Consider the following 13,464-nt stretch of genomic DNA (forward strand, 5'->3'; position numbering starts at 1 on the left):
TTCCAACTCAATTGCCACCGTGTATTCTTTGCCATATTTCATTCCTTCTTTATCTTCATTTTTCTTCCGTTGCGCCCTTTCGTTGTCTTTGTCCATTCCGTTTGTCATTTCCATGTTGTCCGTCATAGTGCTTCAAAAAAAGAATCCAAAAAGAAAAACTCTCCCCCAAGCAGCAAAACTGCAAGGGGGGAAGACTAACCAAACTTAAAACTATTCAACTGCAAGAACAAACAAAAAATATATTTCGAAATCCAAATAATTAACAAAAATAGTTCTCGAGCAAACACTCTTCAGCAAACACTCACTCACAGCTCAAAACTCGCACCTGTCGTCACTTCTCCAATCAGGATGGGCGTATTCAGGCTGGTATGGCCGTAAGCGAAGGATCAACTCTTGGTACACTATATAAAGACATGAGCAAAATGTATCAGTGATTCGTATTTCCGTGCAACTTAATGAACCGACTAAAAACAAAGGCTGAATGTACTGCCTATATTTTGAGGAACCGCACTGTCTATTATTTAATTTGATCAGGGCAGGGCAGCACATACAAACTGCATTTAGTCCAATAAAAATACATGATATTATTAGGGTGATAAATAAAAGTCAGTTGCTCCATGACACATATATTTTGAGGGAAATGCACTGTCTATAATTTAAGTTGATCAGGGCAGGGCAGCACATACAAACTGCATTTAGTCCAATAAAAATACATGATATTATTAGGGTGATAAATAAAAGGCAGTTGCTCCATGACACATATGTTTTGAGGGAAAAGCACTGTCTGTTATTTAAATTGATCAGGGCAGGGCAGGACAGCACATACAAACTGCATTTAGTCCAATAAAAATACATGATATTATTAGGGTGATAGATAAAAGGCAGTTGCTCCATGACACTTATATTTTGAGGGAAACGCACTGTCTATTATTTAATTTGATCAGGGCAGGGCAGGGCAGCACATACAAACTGCATTTAGTCCAATAAAAATACATGATATTATTAGGGTGATAAATAAAAGGCAGTTGCTCCATGACACAAGAGTACTCTCTAGTGGAACAAGAAGCTTACAGCACCTGGTATTCCCAGGCGGTCTCCCATCCAAGTACTATCCAGGCACGACTCTGTTTAGCTTCCGAGATCAGACGAGATCGGGCATATTCAGGCTGGTATGGCCGTAAGCTTGAGAACAAATCTTGGTACACTATATAAAGACATGAACAAAATTTATCAGTGATTAGTATTTCCATGCAACTTAATGAACCGACTAAAAACAAAGGCTGAATGTACTGCCTATATTTTGAGGAACCGCACTGTCTATTATTTAATTTGATCAGGGCAGGGCAGGGCAGCACATACAAACTGCATTTAGTCCAATAAAAATACATGATATTATTAGGGTGATAAATAAAAGCCAGTTGCTCCATGACACATATATTTTGAGGGAAACGCACTGTCTATTATCTAAATTGATCAGGGCAGGGCAGGGCAGCACATACAAACTGCATTTAGTCCAATAAAAATACATGATATTATTAGGGTGATAAATAAAAGGCAGTTGCTCCATGACACAAGAGTACTCTCTAGTGGAACAAGAAGCTTACAGCACCTGGTATTCCCAGGCGGTCTCCCATCCAAGTACTATCCAGGCACGACTCTGTTTAGCTTCCGAGATCAGACGAGATCGGGCATATTCAGGCTGGTATGGCCGTAAGCTTGAGAACAAATCTTGGTACACTATATAAAGACATGAACAAAATTTATCAGTGATTAGTATTTCCATGCAACTTAATGAACCGACTAAAAACAAAGGCTGAATGTACTGCCTATATTTTCAGGGAAACGCACTGTCTATTATTTAATTTGATCAGGTTAGGACAGCACATTCAAACTGAATTTAGTCCAATACATTTACATTTACGTCATTTAGCAGACGCTCTTATCCAGAGCGACTTACAAATAGGTGCATTCACCTTATAGCCAGTGGGATAACCACTTTACAATGTTTTTTTTGGGGGGAGGGGGGGTTGGAGTAAAGGGGGGGGGGGTAGAAGGATTACTTTATCCTATCCCAGGTATTCCTTAAAGAGGTGGGGTTTCAAATGTCTCCGGAAGGTGGTGAGTGACTCCGCTGTCCTGGCGTCGTGAGGGAGCTTGTTCCACCATTGGGGTGCCAGAGCAGCGAACAGTTTTAACTGGGCTGAGCGGGAACTATGCTTCCGCAGAGATAGGGGAGCCAGCAGGCCAGAGGTGGATGAACGCAGTGCCCTCGTTTGGGTGTAGGGACTGATCAGAGCCTGAAGGTACGGAGGTGCCGTTCCCCTCACAGCTCCGTAGGCAAGCACCATGGTCTTGTAGCAGATGCGAGCTTCAACTGGAAGCCAGTGGAGTGTGCGGAGGAGCGGGGTGACGTGAGAGAACTTGGGAAGGTTGAACACCAGACGGGCTGCGGCATTCTGGATGAGTTGTAGGGGTTTAATGGCACAGGCAGGGAGCCCAGCCAACAGCGAGTTGCAGTAATCCAGACGGGAGATCACAAGTGCCTGGATTAGGACCTGTGCCGCTTCCTGTGTAAGGCAGGGTCGTACTCTCCGAATGTTGTAGAGCATGAACCTACAGGATCGGATCACCGCCTTGATGTTAGCGGAGAACGACAGGGTGTTGTCCAGGGTCACGCCAAGGCTCTTCGCACTCTGGGAAGAGGACACAACGGAGTTGTCAACCGTGATGGCGAGATCATGGAACGGGCAGTCCTTCCCCGGGAGGAAGAGCAGCTCCGTCTTGCCGAGGTTCAGCTTGAGGTGGTGATCCGTCATCCATACTGATATGTCTGCCAGACATGCAGAGATGCGATTCGCCACCTGGTTATCAGAAGGGGGAAAGGAGAAGATTAGTTATGTGTCGTCAGCGTAGCAATGATAGGAGAGGCCATGTGAGGATATGACAGAGCCAAGTGACTTGGTGTATAGCGAGAATAGGAGAGGGCCTAGAACTGAGCCCTGGGGGACACCAGTGGTGAGAGCACGTGGTGCGGAGACAGCTTCTCGCCACGGCACTTGGTAGGAGCGACCGGTCAGGTAGGACGCAATCCAAGAGTGAGCCGCGCCGGAGATGCCCAGCTCGGAGAGGGTGGAGAGGAGGATCTGATGGTTCACAGTATCAAAGGCAGCAGACAGGTCTAGAAGGACAAGAGCAGAGGAGAGAGAGTTAGCTTTAGCAGTGCGGAGAGCCTCTGTGACACAGAGAAGAGCAGTCTCAGTTGAATGACCAGTCTTGAAACCTGACTGGTTTGGATCAAGAAGGTCATTCTGAGAGAGATAGCAAGAGAGTTGGCTAAAGACGGCACGCTCAATAGTTTTGGAGAGAAAAGAAAGAAGGGATACTGGTCTGTAGTTGTTGACATCAGAGGGATCGAGTGTTGGTTTTTTGAGAAGGGGTGCAACTCTCGCTCTCTTGAAGACGGAAGGGACATAGCCAGCGGTCAAGGATGAGTTGATCAGCGAGGTGAGGTAAGGGAGAAGGTCACCGGAGATGGTCTGGAGAAGAGAGGAGGGGATAGGGTCAAGCGGGCAGGTTGTTGGGTGGCCTGCCGTCACAAGTCGCAAGATTTTATCTGGAGAGAGAGGGGAGAAAGAAGTCAAAGCATAGGGTAGGGAGAAGGGAGAAGGATTGAGCAGAGGGAAGAGATGATAGGATGGAAGAGGAGAGAGTAGCGGGAGAGAGAGAGCGAAGGTTGCGACGGCGCATTACCATCTGTGTAGGGGCAGAGTGAGTAGTGTTGGAGGAGAGGGAGAGAGAAAAGGATACAAAGTAGTGGTCAGAGACTTGGAGGGGAGTTGCAGTGAGATTAGTAGAAGAACAGCATCTAGTAAAGATGAGGTCAAGCGTATTGCCTGCCTTGTGAGTAGGGGGACGGTGAGAGGGTGAGGTCAAAAGAGGAGAGGGAGTGGAAAGAAGGAGGCAGAGAGAAATGAGTCAAATGTAGACGTAGGGAGGTTGAAATCCCCCAGAACTGTGAGGGGTGAGCCATCCTCAGGAAAGGAACTTATCAAGGCGTCAAGCTCATTGATGAACTCTCCAAGGGAACCTGGAGGGCGATAGATGACAAGGATATTAAGCTTAAATGGGCTAGTGACTGTGACAGCATGGAATTCAAATGAGGAGACAGACAGATGGGTCAGGGGAAAAATTGAGAATGTCCACTTGGGAGGGATGAGGATTCCTGTGCCACCACCCCGCTGACCAGATGCTCTCGGGGTATGCGAGAACACATGGTCAGACGAGGAGATAGCAGCAGGAGTAGCAGTGTTTTCAGTGGTAATCCATGTTTCCGTCAGCGCCAAGAAGTCGAGGGACTGGAGGGTAGCATAGGCTGGGATGAAGTCTGCCTTGTTGGCAGCAGAACGGCAGTTCCAGAGGCTGCCTGAGACCTGGAACTCCACGTGGGTCGTGCGTGCAGGGACCACCAGGCTAGAGAGGCAGCAGCCACGCGGTGCGAGGCGTTTGTGTAGCCTGTGCGGAGAGGAGAGAACAGGGATAGGCAGAGGCATAGTTGACAGGCTGCAGCAGATGGCTACAATAATGCAGAGGAGATCGGAATAAAATGAACTAAACATCTGGGAAAGGAGAGAGCGGGGCCTCCCTCACCACAACTCCCAAATATAACTCTCCCAACTTCCACCTCAGAAACTATAATTGTTGTAAACTACACCGGCTCAATGTTTTCTAGGAATAGACTAACCTAGTTTATTCAGCTAGCTAACTAGGTGCAGTATTATTCCGTGAAAAACGTCCAGGCACCTCGTCATAAGACGCCACAGCCAGCTAGCATGCCGGTCTCCAACAGCAGGGTTTAGCGCCAATACTCAGCCACAACAACCACCAGTGTATCAACACACAAGCAGATCGTCCGTGTCTAACGTTGTGGGTTAGTCCCAACAGCTTGAGCGAGTCCGTCGTCAACTTATTCAGCCAGTTAGTTAGCTAGAATAGTTAGCAAACTAGCTAGCCATTGCTTTCAGACAAAGAAGAACCCCCTCCTTTCACGGCACGAACACACAGAGAGAGCCAAACTAACGTTAACTAGTCACCCATGTCCCGAATTCCTTGAGCGACTCGGGCTATCAATATGTAAAAAACAAAACACAAGTGTAGGTTATGACTTACCCCTAGCAGCTACTGTTGCTAGCCAAGTGCAAAGCTAGCCACTGAATTGACTCAGCCAGTTCGCGTCTGTTCGCTCGGTCGTTCCAGCTATTGTTTACAAGTAGCTATCCAGGTTGCAACAAGCTTGCTAATTTTCGAGCACAGTAGCCACTTGCTGCCTAGCGTTAACGGTTCAGACAATGAGGTTAGAAAACAGCTGAATGGTAGGCAATTATTGTATGTAATTATTGTAGGCAGCCAGCTGGCGTAATTACAGGCACTCTCAGGCGTGAAACAACTATACCGTTGCTAATAGCTACTCGCCAGCTAGTCCAGGTGGTGAGTTAGCTAGCTAGCTAGCTTCGTGCTACACCCGGCACCGCCGAATACAACACTAAACTACAATAATTACATACAATAACTACCTACAACAACCCACGATACCTACCTACAATACCTAACTACAATCTAAATACATAGTTTAAGCCTTACTCGACAAAGCCCAAGCTATGTATAAAGCCAAACTTACCCGACTCCAAGCTCCTCACCTGCTCACCTGCTCACCTCCTTTGTAAAAATACAATATTATTAGGGTGATAAATAAAAGGCAGTTGCTCCATGACACATATATTTTGAGGGAAACGCACTGTCTATTATTTAAATTGATCAGGGCAGGGCAGGGCAGCACATACAAACTGCATTTAGTCCAATAAAAATAAATGATATTATTAGGGTGATAAATAAAAGGCAGTTGCTCCACGACACAAGAGTACTCTCTAGTGGAACAAGAAGCTTACAGCACCTGGTATTCCCAGCCGGTGTCCCATCCAATTACTATACAGGCCCGACTCTGCTTAGCTTCCGAGATCAGGCGTATTCAGGCTGGTATGGCCGTAAGCTTGAGTACAAATCTTGGTACACTATATAAAGACATGAACAAAATTTACCAGTGATTCGAATATCTGTGCAACTTAATGAACCGACTAAAAACAAAGGCTGAATGTACTGCCTATATTTTGAGGGAAACGCTTTGTCTATTATTTAATTTGATCAGGTTAGTACAGCACATACAAACTGCATTTAGTCCAATAAAAATACAATATTATTAGGTTGATAAATAAAAGGCAGTTGCTCCATGACACATATATTTTGAGGGAAACGCACTGTCTATTATTTAAATTGATCAGGGCAGGGCAGGGCAGCACATACAAACTGCATTTAGTCCAATAAAAATAAATGATATTATTAGGGTGATAAATAAAAGGCAGTTGCTCCACGACACAAGAGTACTCTCTAGTGGAACAAAAAGCTTACAGCACCTGGTATTCCCAGGCTGTCTCACATCCAAGTACTAACCAGGCCCGATCCTGCTTAGCTTCCGAGATCGGACGAGATCAGGCATATTCAGGCAGGTATGGCAGTAAGCGCAGGAACAACTCTTGGTACACTATTTAAAGACATGAACAAAATGTATCAGTGATTCGTATTTCCATGCAACTTAATGAACCGACTAAAAACAAAGGCTGAATGTACTGCCTATATTTTCTGGGAAACGCACTGTCTATTATTTAATTTGATCAGGTTAGGACAGCACATACAAACTGCATTTAGTCCAATAAAAATACATGATATTATTAGGGTGATAAATAAAAGGCAGTTGCTCCATGCATTCACTAACTGTAAGTCGCTCTGGATAAGAGCGTCTGCTAAATGACTAAAATGTAAATGATGGCAGCTGGTCCTTTTGTGGCAGGGCTGAAATGCAGTGTAAATGTTTTTTGGGGATTAAGTTCATTTTCATGGCAAAGAGGGACTTTGCAATTAATTGCAATTCATCTGATCGCTCTTCATGCAAATTGCCATCATCAAAACTGAGGCAGCAGACTTTGTGAAAATTAGTATTTGTGTCATTCTCAAAACGTTTGACCACGACTGTATGTACTGACATGTATGTGTAACTGATAGATGCACACACACGACATGTTAATGTTTCTAAATGTATGTCAATTGTATTTTGTCTGTAATGTCTTGTTCGTTATGTGTCGGACCCCAGTAAGACTAGCTGTCACCATTGATGTCAGCTAATGGGGATCCTAATAAATCAAATCAAATCAAGAGAGGATAGGCTGTGCTCAGTAAACTGACTACAGTGTGCAAGCCCACCTCCTGTCCTGACTGAGCAATTGATTTCTCCAGTCTCTGAAAACTGCATTAGCCAAAACACATTGGTCGAGAGAAGGTCAGTGCCATCATGATGATAGAACGACAAGTTCACTAAACCCAGCACTCAATCACACAGGCATATGCATGCACGTACACACACACAAACGCAGGCAGATAGGCAGGAATGCATGCACGCACATACACATATATTTGTGTATTGATTCTGATATTACAACACCTTGCACTATTCACTGAGATAACACCACTAGACCAGAGTCCCAAGGTACAGTATATGATTCCCCGTCCTACCTAGTTCTGCTTGGTTTAATGTTTGAAGTTAAAATGTTTATCCTGTAAATGTATAATAGACTTCATGCCGGCTGTGACCACAGTGGTGGAGGTCATAACACAGAGACATGGCTGCCTTTATTTGTTTAGCTACTGGCCCTCACTAAAAGGAATCCAATAAGCCATCAGGATGCACCCTGTGGCCTTACAAGTGTCTAGGGGTCTGAAAGGAAGACTAGGTAGAGTGCATAAACACACTGACAGACACACATAGAAGAAAACACACATCGTCCCTCTATAGAACACTTACTACCAACACATACACACAACCTGCATTTATCTGGCCACTAATGGTCTTGGCTGGAGGATGAAGGCATTTGTTATCGTCTTCAGGAGAGGCCAAGGTTTGTTCATCATCACTACTCAGGAGGCACCACTCTGATCTCTCTGTGCCAGTCTTTGTGTGCGGCTCTCTGTGGATTCACCCAGGCTCACTGGCCTGTAAAGCAATCTAATCTTCACTGGACTGCAAGAGCCTTACTGCCTTTACAGAGAGCTGCAGGGCTAAACTGTAGCCAAACACTGAACTGGCAGTTTTTTATCGTTTTCAAATTAATGGCAACATTAATGATCTTTACTATCATTGGATAAAAAACATATTACACATGTAACAGTCTTGGGAGGATAAAAGAGAGCGAGAGAGAGCGAGAGAGAGAGAGAGAGAGAGAGAGAGAGAGAGAGAGAGAGAGAGAGAGAGAGAGAGAGGGAGAAACAGGAGGATTCATTGGATAAATGGACTGACATTTTTGAAGGGAATCAATTCAGTTACCCCACTGAAACTTGCACTTGTGTGTAGCCTATGTTATGATGTGTAGACTATTTTATGATATGTGTTGTACTAAACAGTATATTAGAAAACCATTCATGATTGCTTTACATACAACATTTGGTCATTGACATACTGTATGTAGTCATTTGATGCTCTCTGGTGGCCTTTTAAGGCATAGCAGCACAGCACTGCCTCCCCATGTTCTCCCATACAGATGACAAAGATGGTGAATAATGAAGGTGTCGCATAAAGGCTGTTTACCTATCTCTTATGCTACATGTGGCGGCGATCTGCTTTTAATAGTGCAGACATAGAGGAGGTGTGAATATAGATGTGTTGCCATGACTCTTGCCCGCTGGCCTGCATGTATTCACTGAGTAGACTCTTGGACTACAACAAGTATGTATTCTGATTGCCAACAGTAGTAATATGTTGAGTGTGGCACTTGATAATCAACTGTATAATCATTCTCAATGTGGAGTGATTGACCTGTGCTCAGCCACCCTCTCCTTGCAACATGATGCAGGCAGGCAATAGATGAGAAAACAAAGTGCTTCAATAGGGTGAAGGCAGAGGTTGAATATGAGTACAGGCAGAGAGAGAGATGGAGAGAGAAGGAAAGAGAGAGACAGACATACAGATGTAGGATCTTAATTTGAGCCAGTTTGCTACAGCAGGAAAATAATTTTGCAGCAACAGGAAATGTGAATTATGATGTGGATTATAATTCATGGACATTTTTTGTAGGGGTTGATACATTTTCTGTTTGGGCAAATCAAGTCTGACATTTTAAAATGGAAATGACAAACTTTAGAAGCCTTTTGTAATACAATACAAGTTTGCATTTCTTGCTCTGCAGTACAAATCTTAGCAACAAAAGAGTGATCAAATTAAGATCCTACATCTGTACAGACAGAAAGACATACAGACATACATGCAGACTAGGTCTATAGTAATAGGCTGCTCCAGTGTTCTGGAACTTGATGATGTCACAATGCCACTTTACCAGGGATGGAGCACTAGTTATTATAAGGGAACATTATGAGGTAACGTTGCCACGGAAACACACTTCTAACAGAATCCCAGACCACATTAAAATTGTTAGACAAGCTCAGGAAGAGCGTGTTAGCTACATCTCTCAACCTATAACTGATTTGATTGATTACAACAGTACACTACCCTAGCGTGTTATGGGTCAGACACTTAGTGACCCTGTCCCTCTGGTCTCCCCTAGGGAGCAACCAAAGGAGACCCATAAACATAAAAATAAACCCAAGGAGAAGAGCATCCCTCCAGCCCTGACCTTTCTTCAGCTGTTTACACTGCTGAGCTGCGTCAGGATGAAGAAGACACCATTTGATCCCTCCCAGAGTGGTGAGGGGAGAAAGGCAACAACGATACACGATACGAACAACAATAATGACTCTGATACTGGTGAGTGTGAGGAGGTGTCTATTGACTAGTGCTGCTACATAGTACAATTATTTAGGCTTCACTTGGAGGAAATGTTTCACTTACAGGCTCTGACTATTCTGCAGGTGATGTGAAAAGCATCAAGGACAAGAGTAAAGGAAAGGTTCGGAAAGAGAAAGTTTGGATTGAAGTTCAGAAATCTCAGGACCACAAACGCAGAACGACACCGGAAACAGAAAAAGACATTAAACAAAGATCTAACTCGGTAAGACATCCAAACCTGCTTATCAATGAGGATTTGCCAATGCATTTGATAATTGATAATGACCACAATAAGGAAAACACAGTATATTGTGTTGAATTTGATACTTTGACACTGCTTGACAAATGTGATAATGTCACAATGCCCCTTCGGATGGGGTAGGCCCTACTAGTTAAAAAGTCTTAACGGAATCCATGGAACGTCCCAACTCTGACCTTACCCCCATTGAAGTTGAAATTGAAATGGTTAAGGTAAGGGTTAAGGTTAGAGTTAGGGTAAGGGTAGAGGTAAGGTTAGGGTTTAGGGTAGGGATGTCTCAAGGATCTCGGATAGCACTAACCCTAGTTATTATTGGGTAACATTTTGCCATGGAAACACACTAGAGCTCATTGGCTATTGATATTGTAGTTTGAAATATCAGTAGATTTCTAACTGATGTACTGATTGTGACCCTGAGGTCTCCCCTGTGGAGAAAGCAAAGGAGACCCAGCAGAAAGAGAAGAAGCAGAGCATCTATCCAGCTGTGGCGGCCCTGCAGCTGTTCACTCTCTTCTGCTGTGGAGGGAAAGTCAAGCTGAAGAAAACTCGTCCCTCTCAGCACAGACAGAGTAAAAAGGACCAGGACGAAGATAATGCATCTGATACTGGTGAGTGTTATGGGTTGTCTGTTGATTAGATATAGAATGATATTGCTCCACTTGGAAAGATGTGTCTTCAAAATCAAAATGTCTAATCTAAACAGGCTCAGACTGGTCTGGAGGAGATGTTACAACCAAAAAGGTCAAGGACAAGAGTAATGGAAAGGTAGGGAGGGAGAAAGACTGGACTGAAGTCCAGCTATTGAAATCATCTCAAGACCACGAACCCAGAAGTACAACACCAGAAACAGACAAGGGAACTAATTTGGGACAAAGACCGAACTCTGTGAGACAAGCAAACATGCTGTATCATATTTTATTGTGAGCAAAAGATCTTTCCCATAATGTTTTATCATTGGGTATTGCAATTGTCTTATGCAGGCAAATCAAAGGACACCCCGGCAAGTGAAGACCCATGTGGAGAAAATTTACATAAGTCCTGACTCTCCGACTCTACCACGTACCCACGTAAGTTACTGAAACCTGACTTACTATACGGACAGACCAGGCAGTTTCCCCTCTGACCTCAACCTAACCCTCCTTTTCCTCCGGGTAGAGCTCCCTCTCCCAGTTCTCCCTGGCTAGGAACCTGGCCATCCTCCCACTGGAGTGGCAGCTACCTGGAGTCCCTCTGACCACCTCGTCTATGGCAACTAGGACAGAGAGAAAGCCATCCACTACCAACACTTCGACACAGGCGCAGACAGAAACACAGACAACAGATATGAACACAGACACACAGACCACTGCCACCTCTCAGAGACAGATCTCCATGGTGACCACCCAGTCATCAGAGACCATGACAGAGGTTCACACATCAGACTTAAGCACCCAGAACTCCACTCCTGACATGGCACTGACCCCTGAGAGCACTAAGGACATGATCGCTACTGATGAGGATGTGAAGGATGACTCTGCTGAAGATTTGATCTCCACCCTAACAGACACCTCTATGGAGAAATCCGTCAGTGAGACCAGCCTGAAAGCCCTCATCGCTGAGGATGAGGAAGATAACAATGAGATGAAGGATATGGCTGCCTCCGCTAGCCCTGCTACTGATAATGCCAATGAGGATGCAAAGCTACTGGAGCTACTTTATTATTATTATTATTATTACTTTATGACTACATGTTGACAGTGGAGACCGAGCTGTAGGCCTAATGAACATTTCAATATAGCAAAAGCTATACTATGATCAATTAATAAAAACAGTTAATATTTCTGCAGCAAATGTTCACTACTGTTGATATGTGAAGCAGCATGCTTAGGTTAGGCATATGTGTTTGAATTCACCAAAACTAATACATAAACAAAAATATATCAAACCACTACGGGTAGGGAAGAGTGAATACATCAGCATTGAGTTAATTTGGTCAATAATGATCCATGGGCATATTACATTCTGTAATATATGAAATAACAATCACCCACAGTGAATACAAAGCAGACATGTTCTATTTTCTCCCTCTGTCCTTCCCTCCCATGTCCTGATGAGGTTTAGATTGTCTTGTTATCCACCCCTTCAACTGTTTAGCATTTTAATAACGCCTCGCAATCTCAGGGCCTAATTATTTTTGATTCACATGCTTAAAATAGAGCCCACATATCACCACATATCTGAGCGGCCTGAAGGTGCTGTGTTACTGGTGGGTTTCCAACAGATTACAGGGAGATTGGTGAAATAAGTCAACCTAAATAGGGACGATAGGAACATTATCATACTACAGCCTCATTCTCTTTGCCTATATTACAGCAGGGAGGATATATTGGTGTCATCAGAGTAATGGAGTACCACACATACTGTATGTACCTCATGTTTTCACACATCATGATGTAGTCCTTGTAAGATAACTCTGGAGCGTGATCTTGTCGTTTTATCATCTTGAAGGTTGACAGAATAGTGAGCTTTATCCATGACTTTGAGAATGTAGTTATTTTATGAATTCTCACAGGTACGATTTCTGTCAAACTGCACTTTTCTGTCTCTGTCATGCCTGCGGTCACCAGATGTACAGCCTCCCCAGAGCTGCATATTCCAGTGGCCTACATGCATGGATAATGAGCTGAGAGAAGTAGTTGCAGCACATCGTTTTAGGCTACAGCCAAGCTCTATCTTTAACCTGAGAAACATCTTAGTCCTACATGAGTGCACTCTCCACAACAAAGACCAGCCTGACATCAACATACTGTTGATAAAGTAGACATTGAATTAAATCAACATAACATAGACACTGTACATGTATTTTTGATGATTGTTAATCTAGAAAAGACGCAGAACATATTAACTCTGAAAGGGGAGAGAGAGAAGAGAGAGGGGGATGAATGGGTGGATAGAGGAGAGACAGTACAAGGGATGGTGAGATGTGTCCATTTATGAATTCAAATATTCAACTCCCCAATACGAGGATCAAAGGTTCTCTCACCCAGGTGTACAAACAAACAGACATGCATGTACATACAGACATGCACGGACACACACCTACACACACAAAAATACCCACGCACACACCCACTCCTCTATCCACATGAAGTGGTCAGGGCATCACAGTGATCTAGCTACAAGGACATTGAGAGAAGCCATTTCTCTGCTCTAGAGACTGTAACATTGATGAGGTTCACTGGACGCTCAAACACACCTCCAACATGTCCGTGAAATAAAAGATTACATCATCATTTTAATCCAAGTACTTTTCATATGACTGCACAGTTAGATAAGTATTACTACA

At 43.9% G+C, this 13,464-nt stretch overlaps 1 protein-coding gene, 2 non-coding genes and 2 pseudogenes across 6 annotated transcripts; 1 reads left to right on the plus strand and 4 right to left on the minus strand.

Annotated features, from left to right (window-relative positions):
• Positions 1-1,064: 1,064 nt before the first annotated feature.
• On the minus strand, positions 1,065-1,183 carry LOC121583771. Its single transcript, XR_006003627.1, has one exon. It is a non-coding gene; the product is annotated as a 5S ribosomal RNA (ribosomal RNA).
• A 414-nt stretch (positions 1,184-1,597) lies between these two features.
• Positions 1,598-1,716, minus strand: LOC121583772. The gene has a single exon (XR_006003628.1). It is a non-coding gene; the product is annotated as a 5S ribosomal RNA (ribosomal RNA).
• Positions 1,717-5,935: 4,219 nt separating this feature from the next.
• Positions 5,936-6,044, minus strand: LOC121583688 (annotated as a pseudogene).
• A 408-nt stretch (positions 6,045-6,452) lies between these two features.
• On the minus strand, positions 6,453-6,571 carry LOC121583661 (annotated as a pseudogene).
• A 2,972-nt stretch (positions 6,572-9,543) lies between these two features.
• LOC121583251 lies at positions 9,544-12,026 on the plus strand. Of its 4 annotated transcripts, none has more exons than XM_041899436.2 (6): positions 9,544-9,859; positions 9,946-10,103; positions 10,558-10,747; positions 10,843-11,024; positions 11,120-11,206; positions 11,295-12,026. In XM_041899436.2, exons 1-6 carry the CDS (start codon positions 9,616-9,618, stop codon positions 11,871-11,873), a joined length of 1,440 nt encoding a protein of 479 aa, XP_041755370.1. In that variant the 5' UTR covers positions 9,544-9,615; the 3' UTR covers positions 11,874-12,026. The 4 variants fall into 4 exon arrangements, with proteins under 4 accessions (XP_041755370.1, XP_041755374.1, XP_041755373.1 ...); XM_041899440.2 differs by having other exon boundaries at positions 10,843-10,904; XM_041899439.2 differs by having other exon boundaries at positions 10,582-10,747.
• The last annotated feature ends 1,438 nt before the right edge of the window (positions 12,027-13,464 follow it).

The sequence above is a fragment of the Coregonus clupeaformis genome, chromosome 15 (genome assembly GCF_020615455.1).
Source record: "Coregonus clupeaformis isolate EN_2021a chromosome 15, ASM2061545v1, whole genome shotgun sequence".
NCBI classification, from domain to species: domain Eukaryota; kingdom Metazoa; phylum Chordata; class Actinopteri; order Salmoniformes; family Salmonidae; genus Coregonus; species Coregonus clupeaformis.

Bases quoted from the DNA above. Each gene is read 5' to 3' on its own strand.
- LOC121583251 (XM_041899436.2), top strand. From the start codon at position 9,616: ATGGGTCAGACACTTAGTGACCCTGTCCCTCTGGTCTCCCCTAGGGAG. The intron at 9,860-9,945 runs GTGAGTGTGAGG...TTTCACTTACAG, and splicing joins CAATAATGACTCTGATACTG to GCTCTGACTATTCTGCAGGT. The intron at 11,207-11,294 runs GTAAGTTACTGA...TCCTCCGGGTAG, and splicing joins CGACTCTACCACGTACCCAC to AGCTCCCTCTCCCAGTTCTC.